This window comes from Dasypus novemcinctus, chromosome 10 (genome assembly GCF_030445035.2).
Source record: "Dasypus novemcinctus isolate mDasNov1 chromosome 10, mDasNov1.1.hap2, whole genome shotgun sequence".
Lineage (NCBI taxonomy): Eukaryota > Metazoa > Chordata > Mammalia > Cingulata > Dasypodidae > Dasypus > Dasypus novemcinctus.
The window spans coordinates 23067194-23090963 of NC_080682.1; the positions used below are offsets into that span (position 1 = coordinate 23067194).

General features: G+C 33.2%; 3 protein-coding genes across 3 annotated transcripts; all 3 read right to left on the reverse strand.

Annotated features, from left to right (window-relative positions):
* Positions 1-2889: 2889 nt before the first annotated feature.
* On the reverse strand, positions 2890-3840 carry LOC101412412 (olfactory receptor 5AL1-like). The gene has a single exon (XM_023586391.1). It carries the CDS (start codon positions 3838-3840, stop codon positions 2890-2892), a length of 951 nt encoding a protein of 316 aa, XP_023442159.1.
* A 4568-nt stretch (positions 3841-8408) lies between these two features.
* Positions 8409-9368, reverse strand: LOC101412848 (olfactory receptor 8U9). The gene has a single exon (XM_004484673.1). The coding sequence runs from the start codon at positions 9366-9368 to the stop codon at positions 8409-8411; it is 960 nt and encodes a 319-aa protein (XP_004484730.1).
* A 13281-nt stretch (positions 9369-22649) lies between these two features.
* Positions 22650-23609, reverse strand: LOC101413282 (olfactory receptor 8K1). Its single transcript, XM_023586389.2, has one exon. It carries the CDS (start codon positions 23607-23609, stop codon positions 22650-22652), a length of 960 nt encoding a protein of 319 aa, XP_023442157.2.
* Between the last annotated feature and the right edge of the window lie 161 nt (positions 23610-23770).

Below are 23770 nucleotides of genomic sequence, written 5' to 3' on the forward strand. Positions count from 1 at the left end.
AAGCGTTAAGCAAATTAAGGGAGACTTTGTTAGCTACTCTTTTACACTATTGGTAATTGTGTCACCATGATAAAAGCTATAGTATGATATATTTCTGAAATTCACTTGAACATTTAACCCCTATTTTATGTGTCATGACAGGAGCTTAATAATCCATGTAACACATTAGAGAAAACCTGTTCTTGGAGTACATAATACTTGTGACAATAGCACAGGGGTTTGGCAGCCATTGAAATGGCCAGTACCCTGACTAGTGGTGTTTGTGATTCAAAACATTCTCTGGTAAGCGCAGAGTTCATTTCAGGAACAGTAAAAATTACTAGAATAATTATAGTCTCATTTTTCTCCATCTGCATGCAATGTGCCTGAATTCCAAATGTAAAATAACTAAATTGAATCTGAATGATCCATATTCATTCTCTCTTAACTTGTGCCTCAATGAAGAGTTGAATCCTCATGAACAGGTATTTCTCTGTTTCAGCACCTTGCATGGAATTTAAGGGGACCCATATGAGTTCCCTATGTTCTTGACAGGTGCAAAGAATTGAAGCCCACACCAAGGTTTATCACAAAAGGGAAAGAGTTTTATTAAGCTGATGGAAGTGAGGAGAATAAATCTTCAATCACCCACTCTGGACAAAGAAGGTAGGTAGTGATCCAGATATTGGGATCTTTAGGTGTATTGGTTAATTTGTTTAATTAGAAGTGTTTAATGGGAGGCCCCAGAGGCTGGTGTTACAGGTAACAAACTAGGTCATAAATTGCCTAATTAACATCCATTAGGAACTGACAAAGCTTGGCTGAGGTAATACATAATGTTGTAAATAGTTCGATCCACATAAGATAATGAGGAAGCAGACTTAAGCTAAGCATATGTAAATCCCGACTAAACTGATCAAAATGGGCCATCAAGGGGATGTTAAGAATTAACTAAATTCAGCTCCAGCATGGGTGATAAGGGAGAAGATCAGTGGGAACGATTACCGGTTAAAGATTACACAGCTATAAAATAAAAGTTGATATTTAGAATCAAAGATACACATTTATAAAGAAATCTATGTAATAATTCTGTGACTATAGTTATTTGATAATTCTCAATACTTGGTTTCCATTCTCCCATTCTGTTTGTATATTCCTCAATTTTGCCAGGCTTAGGAAAAGAGAAAAGGAGTGGAAAACAGGAACTTGCTTGGTATAGATAATGGAAAACAAAAACAGAAATTTACTTTGTGACTAAAGATAGTTTCTGGGTAATAGGTAACAATGCTAAACTACAATGCTATGAGTTAAGAGAGTGACATTGCATAGTCAAAAGTAAAATATCATTCATTAACTAAAGTTGAAATTTGAAGTACAGTGTAACATATATCATTTAGCTACTTTTGGTCTTTCATAACTTTCTGACTGATCATAAAATTGTTAACAAAAATCCAGGTCATTTTTAGAACCAAAAGACAAAATTGTGATTTAACATTCTCTAAAAGGGTATGATATAGTGTTTTACTTTGCAACAGGTGAAAATACAAACGTAGTAATAAGTTTTCCTAAAAAAAAAAAGCTTATTTTATTAAACAAAGATTTATTGGAGACAAGTGGGTATTTTATTTACCTTCTTAAAGAAAGATATTGCTGGTAAGTATTATTTGTTAAAAAAATCTGCTACTTTAAAGTTACACAAAATTTGAAATTTGGCCATCAAAATAAGAACTATCATAAACATATATTAATTAATCAATCCATTAAATTAAAATTAAGCAATAAACTCTGAAGGACTTAATTCTTATTTTAACTTTTTATTTTGGCATAATTTCAGACTTACAGAAAAGATGCTAACATTTTACAAAGATTTTGTGTATAGCCTTCACCCTGATTGCCTAAATGTTAACATTTTATCACATAATATTTTTCATGAACTGTTCAAGAATAAGTTGAAGACATGATGTCTCTTTACACCATTTATATAAGTATTTACTAAAAACAACATATTCTCTTAAATGACCACTGTGTTGTCACCAAAAACAACAAGGTAAAATTGATTGAAATTATTTTCTAATCTACAGACATTGGTCTGTAGATTAAAGGGCGTCTCTGTCTCCTTTGTTAATATTTTATTTGCTCTTTTATTATTTTTAATTTTTCCACTGTGTATACCGGTGTCTCTATCAGGTCATCAAAACTAGCAATTCTTTTCAGGGTCAGCTGACCAGGGTTTGGGAAAGTGGTGTCTGTAGATATTTAATAGACCACATGAATAGCTTAAAACTGCTTTAGCTGGGAAGCAGCTATGGCTCAATCAATTGGGTTCCCGTCTACCATATGGGAGGCCATGGGTTCATGTCCCAGGGCCTTCTTGTGAAGGCAAGCTGGCCTGTGCCTGCAGAGAGCTAACAGCCCTCGTGGAGAACTGGATGCAACAAAGGGAGACAAGCAGACACAGAAAACATGCAGCGAATGGACACAGAGAGCAAACAAAAAGCAAGCCACAAGTGTGTGGGGTGCAGATAAATAAATAAAAAATAAATTTTAAAAAATTGCTTTAGCAGTTTAAATTGGATGTGTGTTTTTACTAATGTAAGTTTCATGAAAAGAAGCATTCAAGTCAAAATATCTCAAAGTGATTTTTAATGTTTTTTGAAACAAAATTTCACCTTTAACCTACTACTTGCAAGTTTATTTCATTCTCATGTCTTTTCATTATTATCAGGAATGAAGATTTTCAAAATAATAAAAATAAAATCAGAATATTAATGCAATTTTTGAGTCCATATTTACTTGTATAATATTATAAATTTCAACAATTGTACTTACTGTATGCCAATGAAGAAAATTTTATTTTTTAATGTTGTTTCTCTACTCTACTTAGGGCGCTTTCAGTTAACCATAGGTAATTTATTTAATAATAGAGCACGTCTTCTCCATAATACTCCTCAAAGCCTTTTTCACTTCCTGGTTCCTTAGGCTATAAATTAAAGGATTTAGCATGGGAATTACCACAATATAGAAAACAGAAGCTATTTTGTCAGTATCCAGAGAATGGCTTGTTTTGGGCTGTATATACATAAAGATGATTGTCCCATAAAATATAATGATGGAAGTCAGGTGTGATGCACAAGTTGAAAAGACTTTTTGTCTGCCTTCTGAAGAATTAATCCTGAGAATGGCAAATAGAATGGATATGTAGGAAATAAGGACAATGAAAAGAGAGAAGAGAGTATTGAAACCAGCAAGTGTGAACAATATTAGTTCTTTGATATCTTTATAATAGGTTTTATGACAGGCCAGACCAACCAAAGGAACATCATCACAATAGAAGTGGTTTATTATATTGGAGTCACAGAAAGACAAGTGGAAGGTTAGAAGTGCCTGTAGGAGTCCCACAGAAAATCCATACAAATATGTACCAACCACCATTTGAATACAAACCCTTCTATTCATGACAGTAGTATAGAGTAAAGGGTTGCAGATGGCCACATACCTATCATAGGCCATGACTGAGAGCATATACACTTCACAGACCACGAACATGATAAAGCAAAACAACTGTGTGGCACAAGCAGGTAGCGATATTCTTTTAACTTCCTGGAAAAATTTCACCATTGTGTTTGGTGTGACAGAGGAGGTATAGCAAAAATCAACAAAAGCTAGATGACTGAGGAAAAAATACATAGATGTGTGAAGCCTAGGACTGATATGAATTAACATAATTAACCCAAGATTACCCATGGCACTAATTAAGTAGATCACCAGAAAGATTCCAAAAAGTAGGGCTTGAAGTTCCACACTGTCTGTGATTCCCAAGAGAATGAATTCAGCCACATCCGAATTATTGCCTTTGGCCATGGATTACATGTGGAAGTATGTTATACCATTATCTCCAGAATATCTATTTTGGTTATTCTTGGCTTCTTGAATTAAGGAGTTGACTCACCCTAATTTTATGGTGACCATATTGAAAAAGTAATTCTCATGGATCTCATGGGCCATTCTTAGGTTTCGATTCTACCTGGTTTGGCCTGAAGGTATTTGTTCCAGGCAGAAATTCCACGATGCTCAGTATTCTGGGGTATTATTAAAGAAGACAGAAGATATTAGAATTAAAAAATGAAATCTCATATATAGAATGAAAACTCTTTATTATAGTTAAATGGGATAAATACTTCAATGATTCAAGGAAAGATATCAGATTTCAGGGCAATAGATAAATGTGAAATAATTAGACATTTCAAAATAACTCAGAATCAAGACAATCATGACTCTGACTAAATATTACTGTCAGTGTCCTAACAAGAATACTGAAAAGGAAGGGTAAAATATCATTATTTATAAATATATGATATTGTACTTGAACAATAAGTAGAAAATATTATATGATATTGTACTTGAACAATAAGTAGGAAATATTAATAGATTTGTAATGAGTTTAGTAAAGTATTCAGATACAAAGTTACAGTATGAAAATGAAAGCATAATAAAAATGTACCTTAAATAAAATATGAAAAGATAATTTTCAAGAATTCATTCAAATTAATAAGCCAATGTTTAAATGTTAGTTTTAATTTACTTTTAAACTTAGCAAAAATTTGTTCTTATATATTCATATTGTTTGTTTACCCCGAATAAATTAATCAACTCACCTTATTTCTTACTGGGATGACTTAAAGAAAGAAGGAATTTTTCTACAAATTATTTAAATATATATAAGGCATGACAGCTGACCCTAAATTAATCTGTTAGAAAAACATGCAAGAACAGGACATTTCTTAAAATACAATGTAATGAAGGGTTATTTATCCTTATAAACTAAAATATATTATAAACTACAAAATATATTACAGGCGGGGGTCAGTGATGTGCCAGTGAATGTTTATGGAGTGACTTTCAGAAAAAGAAAGTTCTGGTTTATAGCATCTGCTGATTTCCTGATTTCCATGATTTAAATGCCCCCACCATAGCTGATTTCAAACTACCAACCTGTCATTATCGAACATGGAATTGGGAAGAATTGTGCAAATATGACTCTTATGAACTGGTATAAGCTGCAGTGGTAGCTATATAAAAATAAATGGGTATTATAAACAAAATAATATAAAATAATGTTTACTAAGAGACACACACCTTATATAGTTATACCATATTTTAAAAGTGGCATTTAAAGTCCATGACAAGTCTTAAACTATCCTTCTACTATTAATTTATTATTATACCATTACAAACTAATTACATTAGGAAACCATTACCAAAGGACAGGCTAAGAATACTTTGTCCATCAGATTGATCTAATTAAAATAAAGATAATGTCTTGTTGGTAAATGTGGGGGAAAATAGACATAATCTTAAATATCTAACAGCAATTTAATTTTTCTTCTGTCTAGAAAGCAAAATAACACTGCTGGGGATTAAATCATGTCCCCCACAAAAGTCATGTTCAGAAATCCACTCCTCATCCTGTGGATGTGAACCTATTTGTAAATAAGATATTTGAAGACATTATCAACAAAGGAGTGCCCAAACTGAATGAGGGTAGGCCTTAATCCAATATGGCTTAAGTCCTTATAATCAAAGAAAACTGAACACAGAAAATAAGCAATGGGGAGTAGCCAGAAACTGTAAGTCAACAGACCCCTAAAGATTACCAGCCAGCTAGAAGATACTGACGTCAAAAGCAAGTAAACATTCTAACCTCTGAAACTGTGAGCCTCTCAATTCCTGTTGTTAAACCAATCCCTTGTATTAGCAGCCAGGAAACTAAAACAAACAGTAAACATAAAATTTCTAAAAAACCTTCCTGTTACTGGATATAATGATTCCACTTCTAGATACTTTTTAATGAAAGTGTTCAGGTTTATATACTGTTCTTTTTAAGTTACCCCAAAAAGAAAGTTGTCTAAATATATTCTAATAGTTTTTAGAATATATTATTGTCATCTATATTATTGAACAGTTATTTGTAAAATATTAGTCATTAAAATCTGAAAGAAGTCTATATTTATTGATATTGAAAATGTTGTACAAATAAAAACCATAAACAGCAGTTTTTTGAATAAGTTTTACAATGGTAATTGACATACATATTCACATGATATGGCCCGTAGATTACATGTGCATGCAGAAAAAATTGTACTCAAATATTGTTGCTAGAATGTGAACAGCCATTATAGTATAGTTCTTCCTCCCTTCCATCCTTCCTTTCTTCCTTCTTTCCTTCCTCCCTCCTTCTCACCTTCTTTCCCTCCTTCCCTCACTTCTTTCTTCCTTCCTACACAATTTTAATCATTCTCTACATTTTATGCTATACTCTATCTCATTAAATTTGATTTCATATGTGTATTTTCGTGTTACAACCTTTTCCATGTTTGTGCGCATTAGCAACTTAATTTTCTATATTAATACTCCTGTATTTGCGTTTATCTGATGTCCAGATGGACATTTGAACTATTTTCAATTATTTGATCATAAGAATGACTTAAGGCAGGCTTTTGAAAGATATTCTTATTTGAATATAAACTCCTTTCTTTGGGCATTAATAGCATATTTCGTGTCGTTTGCCAATAAGCATTTAAATGGTCCCTAGATGAACAGAGACGGAAAAAAATGAAGAAAATATTATTCAGCCTTAAAAAAAAAATGAAGTCCTGATATATGAGACAGCATAATTAACCTCAAAGACATCATGTAGGGTGAACAAAGCAGACACAAGAGGGCAAATGTTAAATGATCTCACTGATATGCAATAACTAGGCAAAGTTTTGGTAGTGGATGGTGATGATGATATCAAAGCATTGTGAGTGCAATTAACAACACTAAATGATATATTTGAATGTGTTTAAAAGAGGAAATTTTAGGTTGTATATTATCAGAATAAAATTTTTAAAACAAAGTAACAAAAAACATGAGACTGTAAAATGCAGTAAACCCTAATGTAAACTATGGACTACAGTTACTGATAAATAATAGTCATAATCACATTCTATGATCAATTGTAATAACAAATATACATTAATGGAAGGTGTTAATAATAGAGGAGGTATATTGGAACTCTATTTTTTCTGCATGATTTTTCTGTAAACCTACAAGTTCTCTAAAAAAAAAATACATGCATGGGTCACAAACTCCAAAACTCTTTCTGCATAACTGAGTATTTTAAAAATTGTCGTTCCATTTATTAGAAACACATGGACACATACATATATTTCACTTATATATCTTTTGTCACATACAATATTCTCATTTATAAATATTTCCTTAATGTTCATATGACTTAAAATTAGTAGAGTTGGGATGAAAACTTAATCCTTTGGGCGTGTAGAAGAAAACAGAATGAGGAGATGATTTTCAGGTTCCTGCCATGGACCATTATCTTTTCTCATGTTGTTTAATATTCAAAAAGACTCCAAATCTAATAGTGTTATGCTCATTTAATTGATGAATAATCTGGTATTCAGTGAGAGTACAAACAGTAATCGAAAACATTTCGGATCCTAACCACATTTGTGTTACTGAAAGACTTTTGCTCCTTTCTCTAGGCTTCATTGGTTGCTGGACTCAGGGTATTATAAGCTACTGCTTAGTAAATAATGACCAACTTACCCAAGGTTTTCCCAGCATAACTGCCTACAATCCTATCTCTGGTAAGTGACCTATGATGTTTCAATTATTGTGAGTGTATTTGTTAGAATTCATTATGCCCCTGGGATTTGTTTCTTGAATTTCAGTTTTTAAAAAATATTCTTGGAAAACATAATATAATGAGGTCTCATAAGCAAAAAAAAAAAAAGCAGTTCACTTAACAGTTAGTCTTTAGAGACCAAACCAGACTTTCATATTAATAGAAGACCTTGGTAAATCAGCAACAGAGTCAGATTAAAATGTACTGTTGCCTTTAACAAAGAAAATTGTTGTATGTATTCATATGAAACAATTTAATTCCATCACAATATTTTTCAAGGAATTGGCAAATCAGGAAAATATTTAGACTATATGTTTTTGCTTTACACTTGGAATATATTGTCAGGGCTGCATTAAACTCCTGAATTCTGAATTGGGGGTTGGTGGAGCCTGGATTTTTGTTCATGCTCTGCCTGTTCCTAGTTGTCTATCTTGATAATTAATGACTTTTAAAAAAATACATTATTCATTTAATAAGGAAAAATTGATACAATTTATTTTGGATCAGGGAATTATTTATTTTAATTCATTTGTCTTATAATAAATGAGAAAGTGGATGTAAAGTCTTATGATTACTTACAGATCTGAAATTTCATTCTAAGTGAAAGTCTCTAGAAAATAATTTCATTATCCAGTGAACAGATATGCATACATCACCCACTGATGAAAATAGGCATTCTGCTATTTTTTAGATGGGGAAAATATGCAAATTATATAGAAAAGTCCATTTTTATTTAGTCAGGTCACTTTCTGCGCTTCGTAAACTCAGAATCCTGATTTCTATTGATGATAACTTTCTTCAGGGCTTCTTTTACCTCCTTGTTCCGAAGACTGTAGATCAAGGGGTTCAGCATGGGGATGATCACTGTATAGAAGACAGAAGCCATCTTGTCTGTGTCAAGGGAATGGTTTGAGCTTGGCTGTAAGTACATAAAGATCAGAGTGCTGTAGAAAATGGTGACTGCCAGCATGTGAGAACCACAGGTGGAGAAGGCTTTGCGCCTGCCTTCAGCTGACCTCATCCTCAGGATGGCAGAAATAATGAACGTGTAGGAGACAAAGACTGTCAGGAGGGAGGAAATGAACATGATGCCAGCACAGGCAAAGATCCATAGCTGTTTGGAGTGAGTGTCTGAGGAAGTTAGCCTGAGGAGAGGCATGTCATCACAATAGAAATGATTGATGGTATTGGAGTGGCAATAAGTGAGGCGGAAGGTGAGGATGGAATGAAACAGTGCAACTAGGATACTATAGCTATAGGGGGCTGCTACAAGCTGAATACAGATTCCTGGGGACATCACAACCATATACAGGAGAGGGTTACAAATGGCCACATATCGATCATATGCCATGGAAGCCAGTAGCAAACACTCTGCTGTCATGAATGCCAGAAAACAGCCCAACTGAGCAGCACATGCATTGAAGGAGATAACATTTTGTTTGTACAAGAAATTCCCAAGCATTTTGGGTGTAATGACAGAAGAGTAGCAGAAATCAACAAAAGCCAGATGGCTAAGGAAGAAGTACATAGGCGTGTTAAGTCTTGCATCTATTCTAATGACTAGGATCAGACCCAAGTTGCCTACTACTGTGAATAGATAGATGGACAAGAAAACCACAAAAAGGGGTATCTTCAACTCCTGATGATCTGTGAGGCCCACTAGGATAAATTCTGTCACCTGAGTGCAATTAACTGGAGCCATGTGTGCCTTCCAGCCTTCTGGATGAGGAAGATAAAAGGAGAATTAAACCCACCTTAACATTTCTATAAGTGTCTATAAGTGGTCTTTTTGTAACCTAATATACTGAGAAGAGTGTTTATTGTTAACATGGAGTAAACATATCTTATTTTTATCATACTGAAATACTGCAGATGGGACAGAAAACCAACAGAGATATTTGTGAAAAAAACATATTTCTGTCCCTCACTCCCACAAATCATTGTTCATACAAAGTTAAAAGCTATAGAGCAAGATTTAGTCCACATTGGCTTAGTCTTGGTTCAAAACTCCTGCGCATTATATTTATTTAAAATTTAACCTTACTTTTTCAGAATTCGAAACTATTGTTTTTACTGAAGAAATGTTAACATTGATAACACAGAGGAAAATGAATCTTTTTCAGTGGCATCACTCTGACAGATATATAATTTTTCCTGTGCAGAATGCTGCAGTGGTGACAGAGGGAGAATTCTCTATTTTTCCATTCTACCTTTATCATTTACCATAGACTAGTCACCAGAGGTTCCTATGCAATCTTTATAGTTATGATAATAATGCTTTTCTATATCTCCTGACCTCTCTCTTTTTTATTTTTCTCTTTCTCACGTTATACTTGAAAAATGAAGAAAAAATTTTTGAGAAAAGAACATAATTACTTTATACATACTGAAAATGCACCCATTAGAAATAAATGCTGTATAAATAAAATAAAAACTCATATTTCCTCACTTTCTTTTCACTATTTACTATTGGTTCTTATATACTACAATTCTTGTTCTGGCTATCACAAAAAGGTTTAGGATTATGAACTTTTTCATTTGTTTGCTTTAATTTAAGATGTTTATTTAACAGCAACTTTGTGGTTAATAATTACTTTCAAAGTAAATCCCTTTAAATTTATCCTAAATAATGTGTGATATTTTTTCCTGGAATTCTGACATGCCGGTGGATTTTTAATGTCAAAGGTCAACGAATTTTCAAGGAAGAAAATATAATCCTAGTAAACCTTTGATATTATAAACTCTAATTTCATCTGAACAAGTGAAGGTACATTTTAAGAAAAGAGTAAGAAGTAAAAAATAAAAATAAAAAAAATAGAAAAAGACAATTAGGTAATGGTGTATAAGTCTGCACTTTGTAGCCTTGAGCCACTAAGAGAAATAGTTGTCATAAATTGTGATCAAACACATATATATATCCAGAGTGGTACTCTCACATCTGGATACATGGATGCACTAATATTTTTCTCTAAAAATAGAATTCATTAATGACTTCTGGTTATAATTTACTAAAGAGAATTTATCATCTAGTAATATTTCACAAAGACATTTTAATCACAACCCCAAACCCAAGGCTGCCTATCACTACCACCAGCTTGAAAAATGCAAACATACCCTGCTTACCTACAACCAGCTCTTAGTAGGGATATCTCTCCCTCCTCAGGACATGTCTTTCATTACTTCTCTGATGGAAAGCATCACTTTTTCCTTGCACTCAGTACCTGTACCAACCATTTTTATATTTCATAAATATATATACAGTCTAATCCATGAATATTTTATATTCAAATTTTATATTCAAATTCCAGTCACTTCTCTTTCCCTCTGCCACAGCCAATATGCAATAATCTAATTAGAATGACTGTTTTCCATTTCTCAATTACAATTTGTCCTTACTTGCTTCTCTTGTTTGCTATGGGACTTTCCTATTCCTACCTCCACCAGGTTAATGCTTAATGAAAGATAAAACTCTTCCTAGCCTATAAAGCCTATCAAAATTCCACTTCTCCTTTGAACCCCTCCCTTATTCCTAATTCCCATGCTGTGTTGTTGCCATCTTTCATCTTTGTGTTCTGGAAATACTTTATATACATAACTTATTTATAGACCTTCTCATATGTATGGCAATCATATCTGTCTGTATTTGTTCTCTTGACTGACTGTGTATTTCATGGTTGGAAGCCATGGTTTTTACTTTCATTTCCTAATGTATTCTTTTCTGGATACAGTTAGTGGCAATCAAACATTAATTTTGTTCAATACGTCTTTATTTATTCTTTTGTTCATAATCAAAATTATTTATTTGCATAAAATATACTTAAGTGCATTGATGACTTTATTCTAATATGCTCACTTGTCATCCTAGGTAAAATCACTAGCTTTTCTGAGAATAAAGATAATTTTGACATAGATTCCAGTCTAGTCAATCAAGTGCCTGGCTTTTCCAAATCTCCTAATAGGTTCTATCTTGGAGTTCTCAAACCCTTTTCTTTTGCAATCTGAAACTAAGAAATATGTTTTACATAAAAACTGATACATACACAACTGAAATGAGAGAAACCACTATTTACCCTTATTTCAGAAAACACCATCTAAGATGTGTTATGTTTTATTCTATTCTATATTACTTCTTTTATTAAATTACCTTGACCCAGTTTTGAAATACACTCTTCTATACTACCTGAGTAGAGTGTGCTCCTAGTTTTCCTCTGAATGTCTTTGAGCAATAGAAAACTACAGGGTTTTGTCAATGACTCTTTCCCAAAGGACCTTAAGGGACATGATGCAAATAATATCATCAGAAAAATAAGAGCACATGATCCATAGGGAGCCCAATGCAGGATGTAGTTGAACTGATGTTATTCTACGTTTTTGAGAAACCACAGTTCTACAGCATTATTATTGCCCTAACATTCTGTAATTTTGAAATGCTATTATTTATTCACGGTTTCAATTTTTCATGTTGGTTTGTTTTTTGTGTGTGGTTTTTTTTTTTGGTGTTGCTTGGCAAGTGAGTTTGTTTGTTTGTTTTAGTAGGTCCTGGGGATTGAACCCAGGATCTCAGGATCTTGTACATGGGAGGTAGGTCCTTTACCACTGGGTTACACTCATTCTTTTGAATTTGTTTTTGAAAGAAAGATAAGAAGTACAATGAATATATCTTTCAAATAACTGAATAATCATCTCTCCATGAATCTATCCCTGAATTTTGTGTGACATTATGCTGTTTTCTCTTTTGATTTACTCTTTGAAAGGCTAATGAAGTATTTGCTTACTCATCCAAGTTACCTCTATTAGTTATTATTCCATTTCCTTATTACTGGGTCTAAAGAACTATCTTAGGGGATATTGCCTTATCTGATATCTATGGCCAAACCAAAGCTCTGCAAGAAGAACAGGTTTCAATCTTTATTATGGAATAATATGTCTTTGAAGAAACTGGAAATAATCTCCCAGAAGGCAAAAAGCACTGTATGGGGACATAAAAACAATTAGGGAATTGTTTTCCTGTTTTCAAATATATTGTTTATTCTGTTCTTTTCCTAGCAATTTAGGGAAGTAAATATTTAACTGAGAGAGGACAAAACACCTCAGAAATTATTTCCAGAGTTTTCAAATGGACAGTAGCATAAAACCCAGCTGAGGATCCCAATGGGCTTGTAAGATAGATTGAGAAGAATCAGTAAGAATTTCTATATAAGCCCTGTGATGAAAAGCAAGGAGACGCTTATGTCCACAATAATGATGGATATGATGATAATTAAGCAACCTATTATGAATACACTTTGTGGAAAAGCAAGGACAGACTTTTCTGTTTGATACACTGGCTTTGAATATAAACTTTTCCACATAGTTTCCTATTGAATAAATTCCCAACTATAATTCTGGGTTGCAATATAATGTGTGGGGAGAGTCAATATCTGGCATTGCCTTGTACATGATACATTAACACATCAGATCCCTTGAACTGGGAAAAGCAGCAAATGCTTAGAAGTCACAGACTAATGTGAGCATACTGTATCAGTGTTAATCATTATAGATGCATAAGTGTGAACTGTATGTTTGAAATATTAAATACTTCTATTAATATGGGCCGTGTGTGTGGACTGTGTGTTTCTTCATGAATAACCTGGGCTGTGTATGTAAGCTTGCTAAACTTAAGATTCCAGCATAAGCCATGTGTGCATGCAAACAATAAGAACTGCAGCCCTACCTCTTATAACCATGCCAACCACTCCATTCTGCCTAGTTCCCCAAAAGCTAAGGTCCAAAAACTGCAATTAAAACTTAATCTTTTGCACCAAATGCTTCCCAACTTCATGCGCCCCCCCCCCCCCCCCCCCCCGCCCCATACTCTCTGTATAAAAGGGATATAGAAATCCTATTCAGAGCTCAGGTTTTTGGACAGGAGTCCTTGGACCTGGCCAATTGTTAATAAATTTTCTTTCTCAAGCATATTCCTGAGTCCTGACCTTCGATATGTGATCATTAAATCTCTCTGCTTCTACAGCACTCTGTATATATAATATCTAATTTTGTTTTAAAATAATAAGCACAACTGCTGCCAAATACCATAAATGCATTGTGTTTTACTATATAATACCATGATTTGGTGTCTGACATTGAGACAGTAGATCAAAAACTAAGATGCCATACTTAAAAAATGTAGATCTGGTGGTTCTCTTGGACAAACCATTCAGCCCTAATGTAATTAATGGTTAAATCATACTTCTGAATTAAAAAAAAAAAAAAAAAAACACGACTCGCTAATCTTGAGATTGATTCTACAATTCTGGATTTTTAAAATGTATGATCTAAACTATAATATCAATGTAAGTAACGATGCGATAGAGGACATTTTAATCAGTCAGGAAAGACCAATATTGCAGTATTTTAGACAGGTACACAGACACTTTTATAGGTGAACTCTGTAAATTTCACTTACTGTCTTGCTTCAGGTTAATCTCAGAGGATTTTTACTCAGAATTATACAGGAAAGGAGCAACATATAATGCTAAGGATCAGCAAAAGTCTGTTACTCCAGTTTAATGGCTAAAGGGAAGAATTTTCTAAAATGCCCTTATTTCACCTCACTCTGCTGGGCAGTTTATAAAAAAGTATTTGGATGACACACAAATTAGTAGGGAGTATTTTATTTAGTCCAAGAACTTGTAGTTTACTAATTTCTTCAGTTTTCTCTATCATTTCTCCATAAGTAGACACATACAATTAAAGAATTTAGTGCTTTTTCCTGTTTTACATTGGTTTTGTATTTTATTTTATGATAATTTATTTTAACAGTTCTGAGCTATATATAGGTGGCAAAAAAGATAAGCACTACAGAATGGTGTTTAATGAAGAATAAATCTCTCTCATCACTAGCTACTGATCCTGTTTCCCTTCAGAGAAAAACTCCTTTAATACCTTTTCAGCATATTTTCAAAAATTTCCTATGTAAATTTATGCATATAAGTAAATTAGATTGAATTTAAATGACAATGAAAAGAAGCTGTTAACCATAATTGTAGGATTGTGTTTTTACAATGTTCTGTAAACACTCCTTTGTTTTGTTTTTTTAAAAATAAGATTTCAAAGGCTCTTCCTAGGGCAATTTTTATCTCCTCATTTCTCAACTTGTAGGCAAAAGAATTTAACATAACTGAACAAAGTTGGTGGAGGAGAAAGTGGTTGACTAGAAAGGGTCACATCAAAGAATTTTTAGGGTGAAGAAAATATTCTATATAGTACTAGGTACTTGACTCCATGCATTTGTCAAAAATCCATAGAACTGTACCCAAAAAATTGTGAATTTTAATATATGTAAACCAATTTAATAAATCAACATTTTATCAGGGGATAACAGGATAGGATGCATACTATGACAAATAAACTAATGACATTCTAAATTTATGACATAACCACATGGAGGGTGGACAGGTAGCTGAACAAAGTAACTTTGGAAAATGTTATTTTTACTGGAAATTGTAAAGTCATATACAAAATGGACTATACATAAATCTTATACTCTAGTTGGTAAATTTGTTTCTCAAGGGGTTATGAATTAATTCTGAAACTGCTGTATATATATATACTGCAACTGAACAAATAAAGAGTTCTTGGATGGTGGGACCCAAGTTTCCCACTCTCGGATAGGGAAATTACAGAGAAGCATGCAACAAAGATTAGAATGAACACTTTGGTGCAGGAATAGAGTCTTTGGAAACATCAGAATAAACTCATGTTTAGCTTAGTATATATATGGTGCTTTCTTCAATCCTCTATAGGAAAAAATAAACTGTCCTCAATATCATGTTTTCCACTTGCTTAGAGTTCATGACTTTCTTCTTTTTCCTACAGATTTTAATTTGGGAGCTCAGGGGAGCTTCAAAGAAAATTTCATAACATCACTAATGAGATAGTAACCTTAGAATTCACATATTCCATATTCCTTCCTCTGCTTTCACAAGGTAGTGGTCTATGAGGACAGTATGTGGTCTAAATACCATGTTTACCATGTAAATATGGTATATAGTTTGTAAAGGCTTCTTCAAATTTAGGAATTAATTATAATAACAGATTATGGCAAATTATGACAATGAAATACCTTGGATCCCCATGCAGGATATTAAAATAGCCTGATTTCAATAATAGATGAAAGCTCATTTCACATCAGATATAGCAATATCATAATACAGTGTTTTATCTAGCAATATTACTAAAGAAAATTTACACATATTAATATTTTGACAAGAATACCTATTTCCCAAGTAATATGAACCATCCAGATCTCAAATTTGCCAAAGACAAAATTTCTTTTTTTTATCTTAGGTTTCTCAATTGACCACGCAGTTCATTCTATGGTGGACCTTGGATTCTCATGAGTGTGACTGAGGTTAATAAACTTGTTTATAATTAGAGGTACATGTGGATCTGAATTTATAAGGAATGGTGGAGCTTCAGGCATGAGCCAGGGGTAGGATTTGTGAGAAAGACTTCCATTGGGAAAGTAGAACTCCTGGGATACCTATTAGAAGGTGAAAAATCTGAGAATTGTTGGATGGGATAGGACAGGATGGTAGATTATATTCAGTTCTACAGTTTTCAAATGATTCTTTGAACAGGAGTATGATTCTGTGGAGATTACTCCAGTTGTGGCTGAATGACCTGGAAGAAAGATGTCTGGAAAAGCGGTAAAGTGATCTGCAATATCAATTGGAGCAAACAAGAGCCTCATCAAAATTCTTAAAAGGAACATCTGGGAATGAGCTATTCATAAAGGTCACCGTCTGGTGATGTAGTAGATCACATTCATAGTAAAGCTCTATGCATGGCACAGAATGGCCTGAGAAGGCCCTGATCTCTATGTGTACTGACTTGAGGCCCTGCCCAAGCAAGAAGTCAAGACAGATGAGTTGTAAACTGCCTGAACATTGAAGGCATACATACTGCACACTAACTCCTACACAGTTACTCATCAATGGATAGAAGGCCTTGGTTTAAGGTATTTGAGGAAATTTCAACCAGTCATCAACTAACTGAGCAGAGAACCCCAGTGTTTACATGACAGAGGAAATAGAGAATTAGCTCAGAAGTGCCAGCAAGTAAACAAACAGAGCAGCAACAACAAACAAAGATACTGATGAGTGTGTGTGTGTGTGTATGTGTGGAGTGGGCAGTTCTGATTTGAGAGTTGCCACATTGCATCATGGTAAATATTCTGTTTTCAACAAAAAAAATTTCAAAAGAAACAAAGAAACAGGAAACTATGGCTGATGTGCAAGGATAAAATAGCTGTCAATAGAAACTTTTGTTGGGGAAGCCTAGATATTGGACTTACCATTCAAAGGCTTTAAGTTCATTTTTATTAATATGTTAAAAAAACTAAAAAAAGCATCTATGAAGAATTAAAGGAAAATATGAACACAATGTATTACCAAGTACAGAAATTTACTAAAGTTACAAATTTTCTTTTACGAAGAACCAAACAGAAATCCAGGAATTCAAAATTTTAGTATCTGAAATGAAAATTTTACTGAATAGACTTAGCAGAAGATTTGATGTAGTAGAAGAAATGATCAGTTAACTTGAGAATAGGAAAATATTATGTAGTCCACCTAAAGAACAGAATGAAGAAAGGTTGAAGGAAGTCTCAGAGATATTTGGAGCCAATAAAGATTAAATGGGGGACCAAGAAGGAGAGAAGGGAAAGAAAGGAGCAAATATATCTGAAGAATTAATATTAACAGAGAAATTATTGAAAGCAGCATGAGAAAATGGCTGATCTTATTTAGGGAGGGGGCATAATAAGATTAACAGTGGATTTCTCTTCAAAAACAACCAGAAGTCAATGGGATGAAATGTTTAAAGCTCTGACAGAAAATAAAAAATTCAACCAAGAATGCTATAACCAGCAAAATTATCTTTAAAAAAATAAAGCCCTGCCCAGGTAAACAATATTGAAATCCTTCATTGCTAGCAGATATACCTTAGAAGGAGTACTAAGGAAATACTAAGGAAGTCTTCAAAGGAGAAGAAATTACTCCATTTGAGAATTCAATCACAGAAAGACATGAAACTTATTGGAAGTGATAGATATTTTAGATGTCAGTTCATAAAAAAGATTTTAACATATATACATGTGAGTGTGAGAAAATGGATGCATACTTTTATCCTCTTAATTTATTTAAGTGACATAAATTGTATGCCTAAACAAATTATGATAATACTGTATTTGGGGTTCATAGCATATATAGAAGCTATATATGTGTTAGGAACAGAGTTACCACCCCGCCTCCCCTTTCCACCTCCCACCTCCCCTTTTCCTGTACCTGGACATTCCATGAAAGGTAGCAACCCACATTAGAGGGATGATAACACCTAAGAAGCAGATGGAACTACAAAGTCAACATGAGTTATCATGACCTGACCCTAAAACTACAAAGCTAGCATAAATTGTCACAACCTAAACCTTTGTAGTCTAGCCCCAGAATGAGTTATAAAATCTCTCTTTTCCCTTCACTCCAGGCTGCTGTCTATTCAGACTCAGCTGATCTGCTCAGCTCTCTCTCGTTAAAGGCTTTGCTTAAACTGACCTCAGCTCCTGGTCTGATTTCTAAGATGCCTCCCTTCCTTGGCTTCCCCTTGAAACTAACAATATGTATATATGACAAGAGAACAAATTGAGGAGAGGGGAATAGATCTATTTTTGGGCAGAGTTGCTATTCTTCGTTGATGTTATATTAATATTAACCTAAAGTAGATTGTGTTAAGGTGAAATGAACATTGAAATCCCCAAAACAAATCTATCTTTCTATCACTCTGTCTCTCTGTCTCTCTCTCTTTGTTTAATTCTATCTCTATCTCTATCTCTAACTCTAGCTTTGTACCTATATGTGTATATTTGTGTGTACATATATATGAGTATATGTGTATGAATATCTATTTCACACTACAGAAAATAAATTTTATATACTCTTTAAAACACAAGACAGCAAAACTGAATCAGCGAAATAAAATAAAGTGAGCTATTTAGAGAACAATTAGAAAAATTAGTCATTATTTCAACCATATATCAATAATCACATTAAATATAAATGGACTCAATATTGTAATCAGAATATTCTGTTTTCAACAAAAAAAAATTTCAAAAGAAACAGGAAACTATGGCTGATGTGCAAGGATAAAATAGCTGTCAATAGAAACTTTTGTTGGGGAAGCCTAGATATTGGACTTACCATTCAAAGGCTTTAAGTTCATTTTTATTAATATGTTCAAAAATCACCCATACATGGCCTGGCCCTCCTTGCGTGCATCAGCACTGCCCAAGGGCCAGCTCCAAACCGGTCAAGGAGGCCTGGGGTTTGAACTGGGGACCTCCCATGTGGTAGGTGGGTGCCCTATCATTGAGCCAAGTCCGCGTCCCTATATTTTTATTTTTAAAGGAGCTTGTTCTTAAACAATTGACACACAACTAATTCCCCTCTCTTCAATATTTTAATATATAATTATATATGATATTTCAAATATGGCTTACTGTTGTAATGACAAATATCCCTCATTTTGACATCTTTCTGGGAATTAATATAATGATAAATTTATTTAAAATGTCTCTGCTATTAGATACAATAATCCTATGCTGTGGACTTAAGGCCATCATAAAATTATGAAAATAAATGCATTTCACTATTTTTAAATTTACCAAAAGGGGCCACTACCTAAATATATTCTAAGAGTTGTCTATTTACGTAAGTAATTGCATGTTTCAACATAAAAAAAATACATGGCTTTTAAAGAGCAAAACAGTATTATATATTTAGTTAAAAAGAGAAGTCTGTTATATAAGTTATAAAATAATTTTTTTTCAGGGTGTAGTTCTTCAAGCTTTATTGAGGTATAATTTATATACAATATAAATTAACCAATTTTTAAGATTATAATTTGATGAGTTTTCACAAATTTTTAAATTGTGTAATCACTACACAATCACAATGGTAACTTTTTCATCTTGACCTAAATTCACTCCCCTGGCCATTAATCAGTCTTCTCTTACAGTACCTGGCATTCACTAATATTTTTAGGAGTACAGTTTTGCCTTTTCTCAACTTTCATATAGATGGAACCATACAATGTAGATAATCTTTTGTGTCTAACTTTTCTTTTTACTTAGAAAATTTTCTTGTGATTTGTTTCTTTTGTTAAATGCTTCTGTTAATGAATCTATGAACATAGCATACTTTCATCAGTTAATGACAACTTGGACCATTTCCACATTGGGGCTATTATGAAATAAGCTACTATGACTATTCCAGTATCAGTCTTTGTGTGAAGATATGTTTTGATTTTTTTTGCATGCAAATACCCATGAGTGGAATTGCTACATAGTATTGCTACATCTATAGGAAGTTCTGTGTGTGACCTAATAAATAACTGTGAAATTCCAGTGGCTGTTTTGCTTTCTTTCAACAGCACATCAGTGTTACAATTACTCGACATCTTTGTCAACACTTGCTTTAATCAGCCTTTTTAATTTCAGTTTCTCATTGTAGCAATTTCTCATTGTGGTTTTAATGTTAATGATGGTTAATGATGTTGGATAACTTTTTCTGAGCTTCTTTGTCATTCATGTATCTTCCTGGATGAAGTAACTATCCAAATATTTTGCCCATAATAAAAGTTAAGTTGCTTGTCTTATTAATGCTTTGCAAAATTTTTTTTCTTTAAAAAAAAGGGTTCTGGATACTAGTGCTTTATTGGATATGTGTTTTGGAAGTGTTTTCTCTTCATTTTGGTTTGTTGTTTCATTTTCCAAAATGAGAAACAAAAAGTTTTAATTTTGTAATAACAATTTTTTTCAGTTTTTTCATGTTTTCTCTTGTGTTCTAAGAAATCTTTGTATAGGCCAAGCCCACAAAAATGTCTCCCTGTATTTTCCTCTAGAAATTTAAGAGTTTTACTTTCTAAAATCGGTTTTATTGAGACATATTCACACATGATACAATCCATCCAAAGTGTACAATCAAATGCTTTCAGTATAATCACAGATTTGTGCATTTACCAAGAATGAATGACAAAATATGAGATTGAATAACTGATTTTTATATATTCACTTGTCATGATCCATAAAGACAAAACCCAAAAGCTTAAATCGTATAAGTCAAATGTTATTAATAGTTACATTTGTGTAGCATTATTGTTGATTCAACAGAGGATCAGGGGATGAGAATCCACATTATATTACACAAAATATCCAGTTTAAAAATTTACAAAGCATTCAAAGAAGGAGAATATCGTGACCTATGAAAAGGGAGTTGTTAAGAAGATAGATACTGTATCTTAGGGGCCTAGAGATCAGTGTTAGCAAAAACTTTAAAGCAGTTATGATAAATATGTTTTAAAACACTAAAGGGAATTATGTTTAAAGAATCAACAGGAAAGTATTATTAGAATGACTCATCAAATAAAAATAAAGATAAATTATTGAAAATTTGGAAATACTGGAATTGATAAATATAATAAATGAATTTTTTTAAAGTACTTAGATGGTCTCAACAGCAGATTTAACTGGAAGAAGAAAGAATTATCAGACTTGAAAATAGATCAATAGAGATTAAGATGAAAACAGAAGGTAAAAAAAAATGAGCAGAGACCTGTAGGGCACCATGGATCACACTGACATGCTTAATGGGAATTCCAGGAGAGAAGAGAGGGGAAAAGGGCTCTCATTAATAGGTAGAACAACTGAAAATCAGCAAGAATACAGAGCAAAGAATTTACAAAGAGTGAAGTAAAACTGCTTTTGTTCACTGTCTCTTTATACTCCATATAGACAATTATAAGGAATTTATAAAATATGTAGCACCCATGAATTTAGCATAGTGCAGGGAGAAAATATCAATATGCAAAATTTATATCTAGCTCTTCATATCAGGAGCTAATAATCAGAAAATGGAATTAAGAAAACAGTTACATTGACAATGACATCCAAAAGAATAAAGTATTTAGATATAAATTTAACAGAAATGTACAAAACTTATATACTGAATACTACTTTAACCTTTTTGAGAGAAATTAAATCTCTAAATAAGGGGAACTATGTAATGTATATGGATTAGAAGACAACATTTTTGAGAGGATGATTCACATCAAATTGATATATAGAGTCAGTGCAATGCAATCACTTTTAGAATCACAGCAGTCTTACTGTAGATACCGTCAACATAATTCCAAAATTCTTTGGAAATGCAGAACTAGAATAGTTATTATGCTTTTTAAATAAAGGAAATAGTTAGAGAACTTACACAACCTAATTTCAAAACTTACTATTAAATTAAAGCAATTGAGACTGTGTCATTGCCATAAATACAGACACAGAACAATGGAAATGACTTAAGAATGAAGAAAAATTAAAGCCATTAGATTTTTTTGACAATTGTTTTGTGACAAAGGTGCCAAGGTAATTCAGTAAGGAATTTTTGTCCTCACTCAAAATTTGGTATGATTTCCCTTATTCCTAAATAATATAGGTTTCAATATAACCTTGAAAAACTTTGGGAACTTATCTGGCTGCAATATTTATTTCTACTGAAGTAAAGAAGTATACAGTTAAGGAGAAAAGGAAAGTGTTGTTGTTCAGAAAAAAAAGGAAAATATAGAAAAATTAACCTGCGGGAGCAGAGATGGCTCAAGCGGTTAAGCACCTGCTTCCCACATGGAAGGTCCTTGGTTTGGTCTCCTGTGACTCCTAAAAAACAACAACAAAACAAACAAACAAACAGATGATAAAACCAACTCACGGGAGCCAATGTGGCTCTGTGATTGAGCAACGGCTTCCCCATACGAGGTCTGGGGGGACAATCCTTTGTCCTAATACTTAAAAAAAAAAATTAATCTGATAAAACACTTCTACATTCTGATGTTATAATAAGTCAGAGAGAATATTAAGAAAGTATTTTTGCATCTATCTTCACAGCTGAATATTAAAATATTAAGTGGGAATTTTGCATCTATTAGTTAAGACTCTCTTCAGAGCATCTTTTACTTCTTTGTTCCTCAGGCTGTAGATCAATGGATTCAACATAGGGATAACCAAGGTGTAAAACACAGAGGCCATTTTATCAATATTAAAAGTATGGCTGGATTTGGGTTGCAGGTAAATAAACAAGAGGGTACCATAAAAAACAACCACCACTGTCAGATGGGAACCACAGGTAGAGAAGGCTTTGTATCTTCCCTCAGCTGAGTTCATTCTGAGGATGGCAACAAAAATAAACAGGTAGGATACAAGAACAATTAACAGGGAAGAGAGCAAATTACAGCCTGAAAAGATCAAAATGATCAGTTCTAATTCATGTGTGTCAGAACAGAGTATGGAAATAAGAGGAAGACAATCACAATAAAAATAACTGATAATGTTAGAGCTACAAAAGGACAATGTAAATAGCTTAATTGTGAGAAATAGGGATACAAATGTGCTGTAGAGATATGGAATAAACGCCAACACCCAACATACTTTCTCTGACATGATAACCACATAGAGGAGAGGTTTGCAGATGGCCACATAGCGATCATAGGCCATTGCTGAAAGAATAAACAGTTCACAGATGATGAAAATTTCAAAGATTGCTAGTTGAGTGGCACACCAATTATAAGAAATTGTATTTTTTTTCACCACAAAGTTTACCATCATTTTCGGGCCAACAACAGTGGAATATCCAAGATCAGTAATGGACAAGTGTCTAAGGAAAAAGTACATGGGCGTGTGGAGCTTGGAGTCCAAATGGGTCAAAATAATTATGCCCAAATTGCCTATCACTGTGACCAAGTATATGATGAAAAAGGTTACAAAGAGGGGTGCCTGTAGCTCAGGGTTGTCCGTGATACCCATGAGAATAAATTCAGTCACTTGGGTTACTGCAGTATGGTTCCGTTTTTCCATATGGATCATCTTGGGAACCTGTGTAAGGCATAAAGTCAGAACTTGTTGTAATTGACATGCTATGTCTGAGAGAACATAAAACATAATATACAATCTCTTGGGAAATTTTCTCCATCTCAGATTTTAAATAGAGATTCCTCAATCCATCAGGCCAAAAGTACACACATCAA

Excerpts from the sequence above, each read along its gene's own strand:
- LOC101412412 (XM_023586391.1), bottom strand. The coding sequence starts at position 3,840 with ATGGCCAAAGGCAATAATTCGGATGTGGCTGAATTCATTCTCTTGGGA.
- LOC101412848 (XM_004484673.1), bottom strand. The coding sequence starts at position 9,368 with ATGGCTCCAGTTAATTGCACTCAGGTGACAGAATTTATCCTAGTGGGC.
- LOC101413282 (XM_023586389.2), bottom strand. The coding sequence starts at position 23,609 with ATGATCCATATGGAAAAACGGAACCATACTGCAGTAACCCAAGTGACT.